Consider the following 20,295-nt stretch of genomic DNA (forward strand, 5'->3'; position numbering starts at 1 on the left):
CAATAAACTATATGCACATCAGAAAAAGGATACGGACTTCCCTGGCAGTCCAGTGGTTAAGGCTCCACGCTCCCAATGCAGGGGGCACAGGTTCAATCCCTGGTCGGGGAAGTAAGATCCCACATGCCTCACAGTGTGGTCAAAACAAACAAACAAACAAACAAAAAACGTCTGCAATCCTATAGACTTCATGTGCCCATATGCAGTTTTATGCTAAATTTATTCTTACAATTCAGGCAATTAAAAAAAAGTAACTCTAATTAATGCACTCATAATTTCGGCCGATTGCTAATCTAAATGACCAAAATTGATAGACTAGCCCTGCACATCAACAGTCATGTTTTTGAGGCATGGGTATTCATTTATTTTCCACAGTAGCAAAGAGAGGTCACCTGCGATTCTGCTCCAAAACATGGCAACTGTAGTCTGCCACTGCAGAAGAAAAACCTATTAACAAAAAGACAACTGACCTGATGGTACTGAACACCAGCAGCCCGTTAATCATGTATCTCAGGGGTGGGCAGATTTTTTCTACGAAGTGCCAGATAGTAAATATTTTAGGCTTTGCAGGCCATATGGTCTCACTTGTAACTATGCAACTCTGCTATTGTATGGTAAAAGCAGCAAAAGGCAATACATAAATACTATTTATGTACATTAAAATTTGAATTTCATATAATTTTCACGTGTCATGAATACACTTCTTTTGATTCTTTTCTCAATTATTTTAAAAAATGTTAACAACCACCCTGCTCGCAGATCCGACAAAATCTGGTGGCAGGCCAGATTTGGCCGGTGGCCATGTTCTACCTGATAGACAATTTCTGGTCACTGATGATGACCACATGTCCAAATTTCGGTAAGGTTACCCAACAGAGACAATTCAGACAGATTAGAGATTAGTTCCACGATCCTTATTCTGCTAGAAAGCAAACAACTGTTACTGACCTTCTGCAGGTTTAACAGACTCTCTAGGTACCTCAGCCTCTGGCTATACCTGAAAATCATCCAAGTAAAAAGGACACCTAGCGACCGGAAAATGCAAGGCTTCAGGAAAAGCCATCAAATCAAGGTGGACAAAACATCGGGCAGACACTACGGAGCCCTCGGTCTTCACGCAGAGCCGTCAAACAATGGCTCCAAAATCCAGGTTACACCTTTCCAACACATCCCCCAGCTCTGAGCCGGCTCCTGCCATCCAGCGGGGCCGCAGACTCGTAACCACACACACCCCCCCGACCCGGCCACGCTCTGAAACAGCCTGAGCTGCGCGGGCCAGGACACCCGGTCCGACCGGAAAAGCCCCTTGTTCTGTCTCCTTCCGGTCGCCACAAGGCGCAGAAAACCTCCCGCGGGCAGTCACGACGTCCTCCTCACGCAAGGAGGGCAAAATGAGAAAAGAGATAAGCACAGAGAGGCACCAAGAAGAAAGCCGCGCTTCCGACCACCCCCTACACGTCAGCGACTCAGACACCGGCTACCATCGTGACGGCGGCGAGCCCCCGACCCTCCCTAGGACCACGATTCCGGAGTCTCGCGGGACGTCGCTGTTCCGCGCCACTCAGGTATGGGGACATCTCGCGGGAGTTCCCCGCCGGTGCGCAAGGGTCGGGCGGCCTCGCGGCTCCGCCCCGGTATTTCCCATCCGCCGGCCCGTTTCGCGCAGGCGCGCGCGGCGGCTACGAGTTGGCGCCTCGCGCAGGCGGCGGCGGCGGCATGGGGCTGAGCCGGGTGCGGGCAGTCTTCTTCGACTTGGACAACACGCTCATCGACACGGCCGGGGCGAGTCGGAAGGGCATGTTGGAGGTAACGTTCCGGCTACTGCTTCGTCCGGCGAGCCCGGCGCCCCGCCCCGCGCGCTCTCTCGCCCCCTTGGGCCGTCGGCCCACTGCCCTGTCGGCTCCCTCCGCGCCGGCGCCCCTGGTCCCGAAGGCCCTTCGTGACGGCCCGCGGCGGCGGCCTCGCTCAGAGAGCGGGGAGGCTGCGACCTGAGGGCGCTCCCAGCGCTCGGGCTCCCGGAAGGATGTCGCCAAACTGCCACAAGGGCAGAGTCGCCTCCGCACAGAAAGGCGGCCGCGCGCCAGGCGCCTGGCTTTTTGCCGGGACAGGTTTGGACCTGCCGGGAGGAGCGGGCACCCGGCTCTCCGGGATTGACCGCGGGAGGCTGGTCTCCCACCGCGTGCTCTTCGTTGGACCTTTGAGCCTGGACTTTATCGACTCGAGGGAGTTTTCTCCGCAGGTGTTCCTGCCGTGGGTGTGACCCTCAGTAGGTTTACCTTCACGAGGCCTTGCTCCGCCGCATCCTCCCCTTTCTGTACCTACTGATGCTCTTTCAGACCTTTCCCGTGCTGTTCAAGACCCGAAGCCACCCTCGCTTTCTTTCGTCTGCATTCAGCTTTAAAGAGAAAACTAAGGATTACCATATCTGAAAAACCCACTTTCAGAAGCTAAATCCTTTCAGCCCTGAGCGTCCCGTCCTCTTCATGCTTCATTAGTTAGGTTGTGTCTCCCTGGATCTTCAGCCTCTTCGTCCTCTTTCTTGGTGCATTCCACACCTGCTGCGTTTTCGGATCTGTCCAATACTCTATTTTTTTATTTATTATTATTTTTTTTTTGCGGTACGCGGGCCTCTCACTGTCGTGGACTCTTCCGTTGTGGAGCACAGGCTTCGGACTCGCAGGCTCAGCGGCCATGGCTCACGGGCCCAGCCGCTCCGCGGCATGTGGGATCTTCCCGGACCGGGGCACGAACCCACGTCCCCTGCATCGGCAGGCGGACTCTCAACCACTGCGCTACCAGGGAAGCCCGTCCAGTACTCTATTTTTATTTGTTTGATAAAGATGTCTTTACACTCTCTTATGATACTCCATAAGCAATATAATCAGTGTTTAATCATAAATAGTCGGCTTGCACATTTCTTGGGTTTGAATCTTGGCTCCACAATTTTCTCTGAGATCTCGGGCAAATAATTCAACTCAGTGCCTCAGTTTCTCATCTGTATTACAATACGACACTAGGGCCAACTTTAAAAGACTGTTTTGGGGAATTAATTGAGATACTGTGTATAACAGTTTAGCAGAATGATTCTCCAAAATATGCATTGGAAAAATGTTAACGATTATTTTATACAATTATTTCAAAAAATAAAAAAAAGGGCAACAAACCTATGTCAATTTTTGAGCTTAAAAAAAATAAGCAAATGTGAATAATTCATGCAGAATCTTTTAAAATGCCCAGTACTTTAAAAAGAACGCTTCCCTTGGACCTTTATTTCTCCACAAGATATTACCTCTCTTGACAGCCATGTTTTTCAAGAGAAATCTATACCATTATCTCCATGTTTCTACTTCCTGTGTATTCCCAAAACCACTGTAGTGTGTTTTTTTTGTTTTTGCCACTAGAATGAAATAAACTCACCATCTATAGGCACCTCCCAAATTGCCAGAATCCTGGACATTTTAAGTCTGTCTTAATGACTTTACTGAAGTATTATACACTGTTGACTGTCCCTTCATGCCTTTGATCTTGACCTCAGGGGCACCATCCCCTGCGATATTGTCTCCAGTATCTCTAGCTGCAAACTGTACATATTTACCTGTGTGTTTTTGGCAGGCCAAGTCCAGTGTGTTGTCATTAAGTTCTTATTTTATTCCAATCCATGCTATAGGCCAAGAGTTGAGGCTTTAAAATTAGACAGTTGAGATTGAATCACAGCTCTCCCAATACCTAGGTGAAAGCACCCGAACAAGTTAGTTAACTGCTCTAAGCCTCAAATCTTTAAATAGTGATATTTGGATAGTGAAATTAGTTCTCAAAAACCCTATCAGCTAGGTTTAATGTAATGCATGGGAAGTACATACAGTACAGTGTTCCAGAATTATACCACCATCCACTCTGTCACCAAGTCTGTCCTCTCCTGCACATCCCCTCTGCCCTTGTCTTAGTTAAAGCTGGACTTGTCTATCACCAAGACTGTTACTATGGTCTTGATGCCAGGCTTACCATGTCCAGTTCATCCTCCACATTCCAACTCACATGCCCACAGCTAAATAGCTTCTTAAGAGGAAACAAACTGTCTTATTCATCACCGTGTGTTTGACACAGGGTGAATGTTGAATGGATGGATAAAAGTCCTATTCTCCAGACTTGGTTCTCTTACCATTTGCTTTATAAATATCCTATGAAATGTGCAGAATTAACTATACGAGGATCTAGGATCGCTTTATCACATAAGAATACAACACCCACAAATGTTAGCCTATTCAAAAGTAACATGCCAGCTTTCTGAATCACTGAATGATTTATGAAAAGAGGAAGGGGGAAAGGTCCAGCCATTGCCCTGGGCTTGAGGAAAAGGAGTCATACTGATTATATATCACTTTAATTTTTTTTCTTTTTTCAGCCTCTTTTTTTATATATATACAATTTTTAAAGGTTACTTTCCATTTATAGTTATTACAAAATATGGCTATCAGCTTTAATTTATTTTTAAATCATCTGGGAAAGCTATTTCCACCCTCTTTCAGTGTCACTACTCAAGAAGAAGGCTTCTCCAGAAAAGGGGTTTCTCAGAGAACAAAGTAAAAAAGATTTCTGCATTTTTGAGTTTGCTTTCTAATGGGTATGACAGTGAACATAATAAATGTGCTTTTATTTATAAGTGTGTCAGAAAAAGTGGAGGGGAGAAAGAATTGCATTTTTAAAATAGGTTGGTCAGATTAGGCCACATAGAGTAGATGATGTTTGAACAAAGACTTGAAGTAAAAATAACAGGAGGGGGCTTCCCTGGTGGCGCAGTGGTTGAGAGTCCGCCTGCCGATGCAGGGGACACGGGTTCGTGCCCTGGTCCGGGAAGATCCCACATGCCGCGGAGCGGCTGGGCCCGTGAGCCATGGCTGCTGAGGTTGCACGTCCGGAGCCTGTGCCCTGCAACGGGAGAGACCACAACAGTGAGAGGCCCGCGTACCGCAAAAAAAATAAATAAATAACAGGAGGGCTGCTTGAATTGTTAGTCTGTATGCAGCCATCATGTTTTGTGAGCATGTATTTTTAAAAATAGTTTTATTTAGAATTCAGCCACTTTGTATCTTTATCATATGTGTTATATGGTTCCCACACTGGCCCTCAAAAAGTCTTTTTAAATCACAGCTAAACACTAGTACTAATGGTATTTAAGTCTGGGTCCAGAAAGTAGGAAGTAGGACGGAGTTTCCTTTTTGCATGTGTTGCGATAGAGCCTTAAATAGAGTTTTGAAGTAGATGGAATTTGAGTTTATATTGTGTCTAGAAATTGATCTCCCCTCTCTCACTATCTTAGCTCTCCCTTCTTCAGGCCTGTACGTGCCTAGTGGGCTCATTCTACTCAGAATCCTTTTCAGGCCTGACTTACCCTTATGCAAAATGTCATCACACCTCTAAATTAGAGGTCTTTTCCCTCCATCCCCAATTAAATTTAGACTCCCATTCTCTCAGTGCAGGTGTTAGGAGAGTTTGCACCAGTAATGTGGACTAATTCACCTTAGGTATTATTTCTGTTTGAACTAATATTAATATGTGAATGACTGATAAACATCTTTCCCAAAGCTGTTAATATTATTAAAATGCCACTTGTTGTTCCAAATGAATATGTAGCTAGTTTCTGTGTGACGAAATGGCAAAGTTAATTCAGGGAATGTAATGGGAGGCAGTTTTGAAACTTGGGAGCAATATACCTCTACAAGAATCTCCCCTTTAAGGTGAGCTAATCTGCTTTTTCAGATCCCAAGAATGTGCTTAACAAACTGCCAATTGCAGTTTATAGGAAACTGGATCTTTATTGGGAGCTTTCATTTATGAACTGAGCCAGTTCCTGTTGAATCGCAAGTACTGTGGAGTCCTAGAGGCCTGTGTCCTTTTATTGTGTAGCAGTAGCGTTGCTAAAACTGTATAGTGACCTTCAGTCGTAGCTCAGGAGTAATTTAGTTGACATTGCTAGAAAAGATGGTGACATAACTATGGAGATTGAAAAGGCTTGATTTGTTCATTGAATTTTAACTTTATAAAGCAAGAAATTTCAAAGTTTTCCCTTCACCTAAAATTCTTAGGGCTGGTTTATTTTTCTCTGACTAGTAAGACTTTTCTTAACTATTATGTTTTGTGATTAACACAAATAGCTTGAGGAAGAATGTGTCTCTTCAGCTCTTTCCCCTTTTCAGTAGGTGAATTGAGTGTCTGGTGTGAGTAGCAGATCATTTATTCCCTATAGAGTTTAGGGTAACAATTTAACTTGACTTTGACTGCTTCACTTCAACAACAGAAAATCTTTAGCCCCAGCTGTGTGCATTGCCCTCATCCTCAAAGATCCAAAATTGCCTTGGCATGATCGACTTTCCCAGATGTCCCTGGGACAGGCGGCTTCAACTGCAAGCAGTTCACTTGGAAGGTGACCCTAGGAAGCACTGTAGGGGGTGGTGGAGTCAGACAGGGAAGGGAAGGAATCTAATACAGGCTGTGTTCATGGGCAGGGAACTGTGTGAACGGTTGGGGACTCTGGGAGACACATGTAGACATACTTTACTTGTCCCTTCCAAGGGGCAACCCAGCAATATCTGCTTCTTATTGGTTGAGACCTGCTCCTTGGGCTATACTCTGGCTCCAGCCTATGTGCATGGGTACCCCTATGGCGAGATAAAGCTCCCAGGCAGAGAAGCCCAAGCACTTGCAGTATGAAGCCTTTGGCATGTATGGGCATAAAGTGTGCCAAGGGGATTTCGGTAGCTACAGCCTACCCAGCCTCATCTCTAGCGCTCGCCCTCACTTGCCTTCCATTGTGGCTGAACTCAGCTTCTTGCCTTTCCCAGTTCACAGAATTCCAAGTACTGTGTCTTTGTGCTGTTCCTTCTGTCTAGAATGATTTTATCCTCCTCCCATCCCCACCTTTGGGCTTGGTAACGCCTTGGTTTAAATGTTCCTTCCTCTGCACTCCTTACCCAACAACCCTGGGGTTGCTCCTTACATTTTATTTCCAGTTTTTTGTGTGACTGTCAAGGCACTCAACCCAGCATTTGTGGTGGTTATTTTCCCCACCAGATAAATTCATGAGGACAAAGGGTCCAGTCTCCAGTGCCAAATACATAGTATAAACGCAAGCATATGGCCTGTGGAGTTAGGCAAGTATGGGCTTAAATCTCAGCTGGGGCAAGTTATTTATCAGGTCTAAACTTCCATTCCCTCATCTCAGAAAGGAAATTCCCTTGCAGAGTTGCAGGAAAGATTAGAAATAATATATGTGAGTACTGGGCATAATGCTTTGCCACATTAGCATCTTGGTAAGAAGATAGGCCAAAGGGATAAGAACCTAATCTCATAAAAAGTCAAGATAAAGAGCTGTGGGAACATAAGAAAGATTATGATAAGGGATTCAGAACCAGTGTGACAAAGAGGGAGACTCAGAACTACTTGAAGTTTTTTATCTGGAATCCTGAGTTTGGAAGAAGCACCATCATTAAACTGCTGAGGTCACAGAACATGCCTGATTCCATTAGAGCTACATATGCCTGTTTTTAAAAGTACAGAATTAGGTGCCCTTTAGGACCTAATTTAGGCCTTCAGAACGTAAAATGGATAAGATGAGGAAAGGTTAGGTGAACTAGCATTATTTCTGGGAAGAGTCTAAATATCAGTTGTTAGAAATTTTATGTTTTACTAAATATAAACACAGTTTTGTTTTCATGTCTTCATGACTGGAATGAAAGGTGGTAGACTTAAACTGACAAATGAGGGATTTTTATTAGATATGTGTATATATATATATATATTTATATATATATATATATAAAGAATCTTCTTAGAAAAAATTGGTAAAAAAATATGAATGAGTTGTCTAGAAGGGTTGGGAAATCTTCACTCTTGTGTTCTTAAAAAATAAGACCAATTCCCAACAGAAATGGTGTGGTAATAGAGCTTCCTTAAGACAGAGGAGTGGAGTTAGAATGTCTGTGCTCTGGGTTTATAGGCTCACAGGATAAGTATTAAAGACATGAAGTATGTTGATGGAGTTATTTTCCTTTATTTAGGTGATAAAGCTCTTACAATCAAAATACCATTACAAAGAAGAGGCTGAAATCATCTGTAACAAAGTTCAAGTTAAGCTCAGCAAGGAATGTTTTCATCCTTCTAAAAGCTGCATTACGGACCTCAGGACTTCACACTGGGAAGAAGCAATCCAGGAAACAAAAGGTGGTGCAGCCAATAGGAAATTAGCTGAAGAATGTTATTTCCTGTGGAAATCTACACGTTTACAGCATATGACACTAGCAGAAGATGTCAAAGCCATGCTCACTGAACTTCGAAAGGAGGTCCGCCTACTTTTATTAACAAATGGAGAACAACAGACCCAGAGGGAGAAGATCAAGGCTTGTGCCTGTCAGTCCTATTTTGACGCTATTGTTGTAGGTGGAGAGCAGAAAGAGGAGAAACCGGCACCTTCCATATTTTATTACTCCTGTGATCTCCTTGGAGTACAGCCTGGGGACTGTGTGATGGTTGGTGACACACTAGAAACGGATATACAAGGAGGCCTCAATGCAGGGCTGAAGGCAACAGTCTGGATAAATAAAAATGGAATGGTGCCGTTGAAGTCATCCCCCAGGCCGCATTATATAGTTTCTTCTGTGCTAGAGTTACCTGCTCTCTTACAAAGTATAGACTGCAAAGTCAGTGTGTCTGCTTAAAGCACAGAAAAGGGTATGCTTACGAATTTTAGGGTCAAATTACAGGGTTTGAACTAAGAAAAGTTAAGGCATTCTATATACTATGACCTAGTTCTAAGGATAATTATACTGTCATGTAATGGCCAACTAACCATTGACTGGTATTTATATCTGAAAATCCAGAGTACATTATTATAAGTTATTTTTAGTAGGGTAACCCAGAAAACTTGAGGAAGTATATTTGTTAATCTGTGGCTTGAGATTTTTTTTTTAAATTACTTTGTTAATCTCTTAGCATCTTGGATCTATGAAGATACCAAGAAGGATAACTTATACATGGGTGCACAAATACAGATTTTATGTTTTGGCTTAAAAATAGGTATTTTTTTTTAAAAAATAGTTATTCTAAAACATATATACTAGAGATTTATTAGAGCAGTTGGATCTGGTTAATATAAGTACCAACTCGCAAATCAAGGCATTTCACAGTGAAATTATTTTCATATTTTCTGTTTCAAAAACATGCACCATATTTTTGCCTACTTTGTACATATACTTCTCTTATGAATCTAATTTTTCTGCATTACCTTTGGGGTGGGGGTGGGATAATTTTCCTATGGTGTGTACGTGACCAATAAATTCCTCCGGTAAAAAAGCTGTTAAGGGCTTCCCTGGTGGCGCAGTGGTTGGGAGTCCGCCTGCCGATGCAGGGGACACGGGTTCGTATCCCGATCCGGGAAGATCCCACATGCCGCGGAGCGGCTGGGCCCGTGAGCCATGGCCACTGAGCCTGCGCGTCCGGAGCCTGTGCTCCGCAACGGGAGAGGCCACAACAGTGAGAGGCCCATATACCGCAAAAAAAAAAAAAAAAAAAAAAAAGCTGTTAAAATCAGCGTATGGTGCTCCTTTTCTGTTACATTTTCACATCTTTCCAGGGTGAGCTTATAGGTTCCTGTTAGTCTTTATCTCTTATGGAAGTACTTTTACTATCTTTTCCCAGGTACGCAGTGAGGTTGAGGGACCAGTCTGTCTTGCTGTGGATGAGTGCAAGCCACGTGGCCCCAGAAGTCACTTTCCTGGAAGTTGCCTTGGTGTGGCCTAATCATGCTGCCCGTATCTGTTGTCTGCTGACTGGATAGTTTCACCCATATGATGAAAACTAGTAGAAAATTAGGTTTTGCTATGAACCATTCCCAGAGTGCCATTTTAATACTTGACTGGCTCTTTTTGGTATCACCGTCTGCCTTAAGTCTCCTGTTTTTCAAATTTTGGGAACTATGTCATTGTTTCACAGATTTCTGTATCCATTTCAGAGTTTGCTTTGAGCTTAGTAATTAAAACTCCATAGGGAGGCATCTTGCAACTAGAAAAATGTCTCAAGACCATTAGGCTAGAAAGTCTCATGATTTCACCAGCCAAACTTAGAGTAAAATGGTTAATTAAGGAAAAAAGAAATAATGATTAGGGTTGTTTTTTGGTAGGGTGTTTTTTTTTAACTTTTGTATAGGAAACTACTAGTGTAAGATGTTCGGTAGTTGGGGTATATTTAGCTAGGGCTCCTTCAAGTATTCTGTGAAGAACAGGATCCTCTGCCATTGTGCATGTGCCTGTTGCACTTCTCACTCTTAATTTTTAAAAATGTGATTGTGCCCTTGACTGTTCGCGCTGAAGCTGAACGTTTGTGGACAGGGAATGTTTGTGTATAGCTCTTCCAGGTACGGTGTCCATGCGACCTCAGTTATAATTGTAGCTATTTGAAAATTGTTAAGGTGGAGGATGTTGACAGGAAAATAGTTGTGTGCGTGATTTCTCCAGTGGGCTGAGTGTGGTGCTGAGAGCTTGTCCTTTCAGCTCACCCACAGGATGGGTCTAGACATGGCACGGTCACTGTGCTCACTGAGAAGGCTCATTGCTCCCAGATCACGGCAGCAGACCTCCTAGGATGTTATATGAGCAGTTCGTCACCAAAGTGATGTGGCGGGGAATGAAATAATTGAGTTTTTTGTAATGTAATATTACATTCCATTTGCACTTTTCCTTAGGGAAGAACTTTGTGGTTTTCTGCCTTCTGAGTGGAATGTTACAGAAAATATTAAGAAATCTTGGAATAGACCTATTTTATTAATAATGTTTTTGTTTTAGAATAATATTTTGTTTTTCATAGTTTCCCATACTCCTAGAAAGCCATAAACTCTCAATTGTCCAGAGACTCTCCCAAACACTCATTACAGAGGAAGGCCTAGAGTAGACACGAGTGGATGCTGCCCCTGGAACACTGACACGATGATGGATGTTTTCTGGTTCCATACACATGTGCACCCACTGGTGCATGAACATCTTAGATATGGTGGTGCCCAGGACCCAGCAAGTGTGAATATTGTAGGAAAGAGGAAAGACAGTTTTCTTAGTTACAGAGGTACTTGGTTTAGCACTTTCAGATTTCTTTGCAACCCACAATAGGAAACATTTTCTGTCACAACCCATTAAACACATTTATAGTGAACATTTAGTTAATATCAGCGTGTGTATATTACATATATATTTAACAAACAAAACTACTTCCTTGCTATGCATGATGCTCAGGTTTGTTTCATTCCATCATTTTTTAAATCGGGGAATATATTTTTTTCATTTTTGAACAAGTGCTTGTGGTACTTGTACAAGTATTTGTGGTACACAAGTCAAAGAATGAAAACGTGAATAGCAAAAAGTCCATCTCATCTCTTTTCCAGCAACCCGCCTGCCCTAAAGGCCTCTGCTGTCAGCAGTTCCTGTGTATCTGCATATATAGGTAGGTATGAGTATATAGAATTCCTCTGATTCAGGCAGGTTTTTATTCCTGCTTTTCAGTTTTAGGAGGCAATGATCTTGCTAAGAAACATTTAAAAAGTTATGAAGCTTCTGTGAGTCGTTCATGTTAGGAGCATACATCTTGATCTCAGCCATCCACTGTTGTTGATAAAGGTGATGGTTCCATTCGCTTTCAATGGGCCAGTTGTTCACTTTGAGGTCAGTACAGCTGTGAAGCCCTTGCTTCTGCCCCAGTCTAATTGCCCTCTTCTGGTACATATCACCATCCTGGAGTTTCCCTTTGCCTCTTAGGTTGGATGTCCTGTGCCCTGTGTATTCCCTTTTTTGATTTGTTCCCCCTTTGGTGGCATGCATCCTGAGTAGTTTCCCTATAAATGTGAGAGATAAAAATATTCAGATCTTAAGTGTCTGAAAATGCCTTTATTCTCTTCGCCCATCATTGATAGTTTAACAGCATGTAGTTGGATATCATTCAGAATTTCAAAGGCATTTGCTCTGTGGTCTAGCAGCCATTTTAAGTGACAATTTTCTTTTTCTCTTGAAGCTCTTAGAACTTTGGTTTTTCCCCTGTGGTCCGTAATGATGTATCTTGTTATGCTTTCATCCTCTACTCTTGGCACTCTTGAACCTTTCCAAACAAAACCTTATGTCCTGGAAAAATGTAATTACTTAATTGATAATTGCTTCACCACTGTGTTTCCTGCTTCCTTTTTCTGGAACTCGTACTATTCGGATGTTGGACCTCCTCTACTGACCTTCCACTTTCTTTTCTTTTCTCTCCTATTTTTCCATCTCTTATTTTGTTCTATAATGCTTTTTGGAAGGTTTCTTCAACTTTACCTTTCAATCCTGTTGAATTTTCTTTCCTGCCTGGCATCATGTATTTCAATATCCAAGTTTCTTCGATTTTCTAAGTGTTCCTTCCCTTTTTAAAAAAAAATTTTTTTTTTTTTTCGGTACACGAGCCTCTCACTGTTGTGGCCTCTCCCGTTGCGGAGCACAGGCTCCAGACGCGCAGGCTCAGCGGCCATGGCTCACGGGCCCAGCCGCTCCGCGGCATGTGGGATCTTCCCAGACCGGGGCACGAACCCGTGTCCGCTGCGTCGGCAGGTGGACTCTCAACCACTGCGCCACCAGGGATGCCCTAAAAAATTTTATTGGAGTATAGTTGATTTACATAAATGTTCCTTCTTAATGGTCTTTTTTTTTTTTTTTGGCTGTGTTGGGTCTTCGTTGCGTGCGGGCTTTCTCTAGTTGTGACGAGTGGGGGATACCCTTTGTTGCAGTGCGCAGGCTTCTCATTGCGGCGGCTTCTTGTTGCGGAGCACGGGCTCTAGGCGTGAGGGCTTCAGTAGTTGCAGCACATGGGCTCAGTAGCTGTGGCATGCGGACTGATTAACATTCATTTTTGTTTTGAGTGGAATATTACCTCAAAATTTTTTAAAGTTTTTGAAGAATCCACGGAATCCACTGTATCTTCCATGTTGCTCTGATCTGTTTATTTGGGTCTATTTGTTCACCTTAGAGGCTTTCCTTAAATGCCCAGTGAACCGTGTTTATCACAAGAGAAAGGATGGAAATGCTGATTGGAAGCTCTGCACGAGTGGCTGGGTCTTGTAAACTCAGAGGTTCCTTTTCTATAGGGTATCTGGGTAGGCAGTTATATGAAGAACCCCTGGGGTCAGTGTCTGAAGGTCTTTCCTCTTGGTCTACCTCCCTAGCAAAGAATCTCTGACTCCTGACTGAGGGTAGAGGTCTGATGTCAGCACCTGGGAGCTGAGTGGGAAGGAGGTGTGTGGTGGGGGGAGAGGCATATGGTCACTTAATCCCTGTTCCTCGTTGTACCTGAGCTCAGTTGTGTGTGCTCTCTCCCAGTCTAGAGACCCTCTGTTTTACTCTTTCCATAGAAGCATTGTGACTTCTGTTGAATGAGGACTTCAGGTTGGAGGGGGCAGGGGTCTAGGGATCTATTTGTATTTGCATGTTTTCTTTCTTTTTCTTTTTTCTTTTGGCCACGCCGTGCGGCTTTCGGCATCTTAGTTCCCCAACCAGGGACCGAACCTGAGGCCCCGGCAGTGAGAGCACCGAGTCCTAACTGCTGGACCGCCAGGGAATTCCCTCCGTTTATATTTGGAACACCTTTTACCCCATCTTCCTTAACTCAGCTCCCTCTTCTCCTTCATGACTGAGGCATCTGGTGGTATCAGTGCCTGAATCTTTGGAGGAGTCACTGTGCACCTCATGATTTCTCAGCGTTTAGAAAAGCTGGTCTAGACTCAGCTTTCTTGAATCTACTAACTCCTTTGCCACTTGTCCATATGCTTTCTGGCTTCCACAGTTTTGTTGTCAGCGCCTGTTTCCTGGTGTGTGTGTTTAAATTCCTTTATGATAGTTTCCATTGGGTTTGGGGTAGAAGCAATATTAGATGGGTACTTCCTTCTTTTGCCTTTATTGTGGAAGCTGTTCTCTTCTAGTCTGTGTTCAATGTAGGTCAAGTGCCTGTGCCTCGTAGTCACTACCCACAGCTTGAGAAAGGCTGCTCATTTGAAGTGGAGATTTGCAGCATGCCCACAGCTTTTTAAAAAAATTATATATGCAGCTTATTTCTTAAGATCTTTTCCCCAACTTCCTTATTCTCTGTATTCTTGTATACAGCATTCCTTCTCTGACTTTCATCATCATGGTGGGTCTCCTTATGTTCTGTGTTTCTGAATTTTCAACATTGCTTGTACATAGATATTTATTTTGTTTGGCAGCTCTGTTCCTATGATCACTTCTAAGACGTAAACTCAGATTTCTTTATAATAAAATCCTTCTGAGTGCAGTACATTCAATTTATACTTTTACAATGAAGTTTAACAGTATAGGGGATTCCCTGGCGGTCCAGTGGTTAGGGCTTGGTGCTTTCACCGCTGGGGCCTGGGTTCAATCCCTGGTCAGGGAACAAAAATCCTGCAAGCGTCACAATGTGGCCAAAAAAAAAGTACAGAAAAGTCACATGACCTTGATGGATCAAAGCATACTTTTTTAACCAGTCTTCACATATGTGACATTGACAATACAGTTATTTCCATGGATTTCTTGCAAGATGTTACGATTTTTTTTTCTGGGTATCAGCCTGACCTATGGAAAAGATCCTCAACCCAGGCTTTTTTAAAGTGACAGATGATAAATGACTTAATTTACTGAAACGGGAATGAAGAGCGACTGTATTATGGATACAGAGTTTCTGGGGTGATGAAAATTTTCTAGAACTAGATAGTGGTGATGGTTTCACAGCATTGTGAATGTACTAATGCCCCTTAATTGTACAATTTTAAATGATTTAAAAGTTAAATTTTATGATGGTTTATTTGTTGGTTTATATCACCCATATTATACTTGCTGAGTTCCTAATAATTAGAGATGTGTGTTTAATCTTTTTGTACATCTCCCAAGTTTGAAATCTGTGCTTGAAAACATAATAAAGTAAATAAAATAATAGTTGGCAAAATACACTTTGAAAATCACACATATGGTGCTTCACTGAGTGTCCAGCAGATGCCACTGAAATACGATCTTTACAGTGCTCCTCTGAAAACAGCGCTGTTGTTACATTTAACTCCTTGGAATGAGCAAAGTTTGTGCAAATTCAGTGGGTTGACTCCTCCCTTAAAGAATGATAAACAACATGGAGCCAAAGTAAGAACAGTCGGTACACTGGGTACACACCGCAGCTGGTGAGACAGCCCGTCTACCACAGCAGGAGAGGGGGGCCACATCCAGTCCTCCTCCCCCAGCTCTGCCAGATTCCCTGCTTGCCCAGTGTTAACTCCCCAGTCAAGCGTCAGATAGCGTGGCAGATGAGAGAGGATGCAGGCGCCACGTTTGAAACACCAGGTGGTCAGACATAAAAACTAAAGAACTTAGTAGGAAACATGCATGTAACCAGCATGCTGAGCAAGGAGGACACTGGGATGTAATCATAATGAAACTTCCCTGTCACCTATTGTTCCTTTAGCCTCGACTCAGGGGTGAAGCTTTCTCCCTGCCAGTGGGCAAAGTCCAGATGGAAACTCAGACATGAAGAATGTGCAGCCTAACAGGTTAGTCCACGCTGCCATGTTTGGTCAAGAGCAGGCTGGGGGCTGCAGGGTGGTGGAGGAGGATGGTGTGCGGAAGGGGTGGTTGTCGCCTAGCTGGAGCCTGCTACCATCCTGAGTTGGCTCCGAGGCCTGCAGGCCCAACAGATTTTCTCAAGTGACTACCTTGTGGGCACTGCCAGGGCCTCTGGAGGCCCCCGCTGGGCTCCTGCAACTGCTGCTCCTGGGCCCCTTCTCCAGCGGGCTGCCCCCCCCCCGGCCCTGGTTATCTGGCAGGCCTTTTCACCACTGACTCTCACTAGTGGGATCCCCTTCCTCTCCCAGGCAGCCCTCCTGGGATGAGAAGGACTCTACGTGGGTCCAAATCAGCCTCTTTCCCAGGTCCTTGCCCCACCATTAATGAGAGTGGAGTTATACTCCCACCCACATCCCTCCACTGTGCTGACTACCCTGCTAGGACCCTTGAACTTGCATGCTTTCTGCAGCAAGTGCATGTCAACCTGTCTCTCTGAGTTTTATCGTTGGATCCCACTCTTTAAGTTTGAGGTCAAGGAGATATTTCCTCTGCCACTCCCCAAGGTGATGGGACGGGCTGCAGTAGCTCTCTCCAAAGAAATCCCATAAATTCCCTTCCACCTCCATCTCCACTTTCTCAGCCCTTACGTTTGTGAAATGGGTGAGGGAGCTCAAAAGTCAGGAAACAAGTTCTTGACTAATTACCTTGAAAACTCTTCAGGGAGTCTCACACTCACTGTGGTGTCTAATATCTACTGACTTAGATCACAGTTTCCATTTTAATATCCTGGTACATAAGGAAGAAGGAGTATAGTGCAAAATAGATGAACACTTCCTTTGTTTTTTATATTTTTGGCCGAGCAGCTTGCGGGATCTTAGTTCCCCGACCAGGGATTGAACCCGGGCCCTCAGCAGTGAAAGCGGAGCATCCTAACCAGCAGGGAATTCCCAGATGAGCACTTCCTAACAGAATATCAAATAAGGGAGCTGCCGTGCGGTGGCTTCATTGAGGATGTGAGCTGGGTATTGAAGGACGTAAAATATTTGGCCGTGCTGCGCAGCACGTGGGATCTCAGTTCCCTGACCAAGGATCGAACCCTCACCCCCTGCATCGGAAGCATGGAGTCTTATCCACTGGACCGCCAGGGAAGTCCCCTTGAAGGATGTAAATATTTGATTGGGGCAAAGAAAGGAGAGAACATTTACAGAGAGAATTCAGTTCAACACAAAGTTACTGGACCCCTTCTGAGTGCCAGGCAATCAGGAGGAGTTCACAGTCTCCAAAGAAGGAAGGTGATCAGCCTGGCTGAAGAAAGGGATCTCAGTAGGGAATGGTAGGAAGGACAGTCCTGGATATGAGGCTCAGGGGTGGGGAGAGCACTGTCAGCAACGTTTTAGAAAAGGAGGGGTAAAAGATGTGTGTATGAGTTTATGGGTCTGTGTGCATGTGTGTAATGGGACAGATGAGTGTGTGTGGATATGGGGGTGTGACTAGTGGAGTGAAAGTGTATGTGTCTGTGTGTAGAGGTGCATATATGTGAAGTGGGTTGCATATATGTAGTGTATGTACATATATGTAGAAGGGGTGTAGATTGTGTGCATAGTGAGGTCTGTGTGTAGTGGGGTGTGGGTGAGTGCATGGGTGTGTGAGGCATATGGGTGCAGTGGGCTGCGTTCATGTGTACATGTGAGTAGCGGGGTGTGTGTGCAGGGGGTTTCGTGTGTGTATGTAGTAGGCTGTGTGTAAGCATTGGTAAGTGGGGTAGGAGTGTGTGTGAGCACTGTGTGTGCTGAGTACTGCAGTATATGTGTGTGAGTCGTATGTGCAGTGGGGTGCTTATCAGTCGGTTGTGTGAGTAGCGAGGTACGTGTAGTGGGAGGTTCTTGGTGGAATCATGTGAGTGGTGGGGTGTATATGTTTTGGGGTTGTGTGAGGAGAGGTTGCAGGTGGGGGTGTGAGTAGTGAGTATGCGTTTGCCTAGTGGGGTATCTGTGTAGTGGGCTTGTGTGTAGTGGGGTGTGTAGGTGGTGTGGGGTATCACTAGTGGGGTGCGTGTGTGTGTCGTGCTGTATTGTTAACAGTGTGTGTGTGGTGGCCGAATAAGAACAACGTGAGAGATGGTTCCTTTACCAGGTTAAAACATGCCTGGGTGAGAGAGACAGACGCAGAGAGAGAAAGGCTGGGAATCTCCTTTAAGATGTGGACCAGGGATGCCAATTATTTCTTTGCCAGTCTTTGCCTCTGAACCACCAAAGCTCCTTCTTACAGGGACTCCTGTCCTTGGCCTCTTCTCTGAACTTCTTTGGCTGGGGAGGGGTGGGGGTCGGCAGCCACCAAGTGAGCCCAACTGTGCAGGTCAGATTCTTCTTACAATTTGGGACTGAGAGGGTCTAGTTTGGGGGTTCCACTCATGAATGCCCATGGGGGCCAGACCAGCCTGAGCAGGAGCCAGGGGGCCCAGGGCGAGGGCACAGAGGTGGTGTGGACTGTAGCAAACCCAGAGGGGGTGACCCGCAGGAGGGCCCTGATCGTCAAGCCAAGCAAAACAGGTCTGAGGCGAAACCACGGGTCCCAGGATTGTGAACTCAGCACATTCCACTCTCTTGAGTGAATGCTTAAAAGAGCGAATGAAGCAAAACCACAGAAAAAGAGAAAGTGGGTCCATGGAGAGAGAAGAGAAGGAATTACGTATGTAAGGAGAAGGAGGGTGAGGGACCTGCAGGTGAGGAGAGGTGTCTGCACTGCATTGTGTTTCCCCAAATTTCATATGTTGAAGCCCTAACCCCTAATGTGACTGTGTGGAGACAGGGTCTTTAAAGAGGTGATTCAGGGGACTTCCCTGGTGCTCCAGAGGCTAAGACTCTGCGCTCCCGATGCAGGGGCCCGGGTTTGGTCCCTGGTCAGGGAACTGGCTCCCACATGCTGCAACTAAAGATCCTGTTGCCCACAGCAACAAAGATCCCACATGCTGCAACTAAGACCCAGCACAGCCAAATAAATAAATATTAAAAATAAAACAGAGGTGATTCCGGTTAAATGAGGTCATAAGAGTGCACCCTTAATCCGATAGGACTGGTATCTTTATAAGAAGAGGCAGGGACATGCATGCCCTCAGAGGAAAGGCTACATGAGGACACAGGGAGAGGACAGCCATCTACAAGCCAAGGAGAGAGGCCTCAGGAGACACCAACCTTGCCAACACCTTGATCTTGTACTTCCAGCCTCCCATAATTGTGAGACAATAAATTCCTGTTATTTAAGTCACCCAGTCTGTGATAGTTTGTTAACGGCAGCCTGGACAGATTAATACAGGAGGTAATAGCTGTTAGACTTGCAAGACTTGGTTATTGTATCATTCAGCCAGCGAACATTTGAGCAGTGCACACCCATATACACATACCAGGTGTGTGTGTGCGTGCAGTGGGGTGCCCTGGACACTAATTCCACAGCAGGGAAACAAAGGAGCCAGAGGCCCTGGACCACTTCTGGGTGTTCTGTCCAGTGGACCCTTGGGGCTTGGGGCTGTACTCCACTGGGGTGCAATCTGAACTCTTCAGGAGCCAGAACTAACCCAGGGTTCTGGGCCCTCAAGAGCCTTGACTGTAGGCAATCATACATGCCTTTAAAGGGAAACTTTAATCTAAATGAGAAAATTCCAGGAATAAAAGAAAAAAATCCCATAGCAAGAACATCTTAGATTCACTCATTTCTCAATTACTTCCTTTACCTTTTTCTCTATAAATTAGAGATCTTTAAAATTCAATTGAGTAAATTTAATGATTTTATTGGCTTTAAAGTGATTCATAAATCGGGCAGCATCCAATCCAGCAGATAGAAAGGGGCTCCCAAGGGTTGTACAAGGTGGGAGATTTTTATAGACCAAAGTGAGTGGGAACAAGGAAGTTATCCTGGGCATTTGCTGATTCGCTAAGTAGGGTTCCTTCCTTCTGTGGAGCAAAGGGCAGTCTTGGAGCAGCTCAGGTAACTTGTGCCGGGCAGGGAAGTGTGATTGGTGGACCCAGGCCTTCCTTTTCTGGGAGAGCTGGAGCCTTAGTTAAGTTTTGGTTTGCTGATGTGGGGCTTAGCATGAGCGACTCCATCTTGGGCCTAATCTGGTTACTTTAACACCTTCAAACTGGAGTAATTTCTAAAACATGTTCTTCTGTCAGCAGCATTTTGATGCAAGATGATAAGTGTATCTATACTTTGACTTACTGTTGTTAAATGATAAACTGAGGCATATTTAAAAATTTAAGTTTATTTGAGCAAAAATTGATTCAAATCGGGCATCACCAAACTGGAAGTGGTAGGAGCGCTCCACTGACAAGAGCTGGGGAAATACTTTTATAGAGAAGACGTGGAAGCAAAGCAAGAAAATTATTTGATTGGCTATAGTGCTAAGTGGTTGCCTTATTTGGGAAAGCCTGGTTGGCTCTTTGTGATTGGTTGTCCCTAGGTGTTTATTTCTTAACCTTGAGGCATTTCAGGCTTAGATTTTGGTTTGTTTACATAGGCTGCTAAGGCATTAGAACCACCTCAGTTTATTTACTTTTATTTAATTTAAATTTAATTTACTTTTTAAAAATTATTTATTTATTTATTTTGGTTGCTCTGGGTCTTAGTTGCAGCATGTGGGATCTTCATTGTGTCATGCGGGATCTTTAGTTGTGGCATGTGGACTTCTTAGTTGCAGCAT

General features: G+C 44.5%; 2 protein-coding genes across 10 annotated transcripts in view; both read left to right on the top strand.

Annotated features, from left to right (window-relative positions):
- The first annotated feature begins 583 nt into the window (after window positions 1-583).
- On the top strand, window positions 584-15,010 carry NANP (N-acetylneuraminic acid phosphatase). Of its 3 annotated transcripts, XM_032606946.1 has the most exons (3): window positions 1,657-1,806; window positions 8,055-8,724; window positions 9,691-15,010. In XM_032606946.1, the coding sequence occupies exons 1-2, from the start codon at window positions 1,717-1,719 to the stop codon at window positions 8,709-8,711; spliced, it is 747 nt and encodes a 248-aa protein (XP_032462837.1). In that variant the 5' UTR covers window positions 1,657-1,716; the 3' UTR covers window positions 8,712-8,724; window positions 9,691-15,010. The 3 variants fall into 3 exon arrangements, with proteins under 3 accessions (XP_032462836.1, XP_032462837.1, XP_032462838.1); XM_032606945.1 differs by lacking the exons at window positions 1,657-1,806; window positions 9,691-15,010 and adding an exon at window positions 584-1,565 and having other exon boundaries at window positions 8,055-9,353; XM_032606947.1 differs by lacking the exon at window positions 9,691-15,010 and having other exon boundaries at window positions 1,667-1,806; window positions 8,055-9,353.
- Window positions 8,596-20,295, top strand: part of NINL (ninein like) — a 125,769-nt gene continuing 114,069 nt past the window's right edge. For 6 of the 7 annotated variants that reach the window (XR_004345981.1, XM_032606942.1, XM_032606936.1 and 3 more), the window contains exons 1-2: window positions 11,391-11,481; window positions 15,502-15,586. Coding sequence is in view for 6 of the 7 variants with exons in the window: in XM_032606942.1 (XP_032462833.1) it covers window positions 15,571-15,586 (16 nt within the window). In the remaining variant the exon portion in view is untranslated. Of the gene's footprint in view, window positions 8,725-11,390; window positions 11,482-15,501; window positions 15,587-20,295 lie in introns of those variants that run through there. The other variant, XM_032606937.1, reaches the window with a different exon arrangement.

Source organism: Phocoena sinus, chromosome 15, assembly GCF_008692025.1.
Source record: "Phocoena sinus isolate mPhoSin1 chromosome 15, mPhoSin1.pri, whole genome shotgun sequence".
Taxonomy (NCBI): domain Eukaryota; kingdom Metazoa; phylum Chordata; class Mammalia; order Artiodactyla; family Phocoenidae; genus Phocoena; species Phocoena sinus.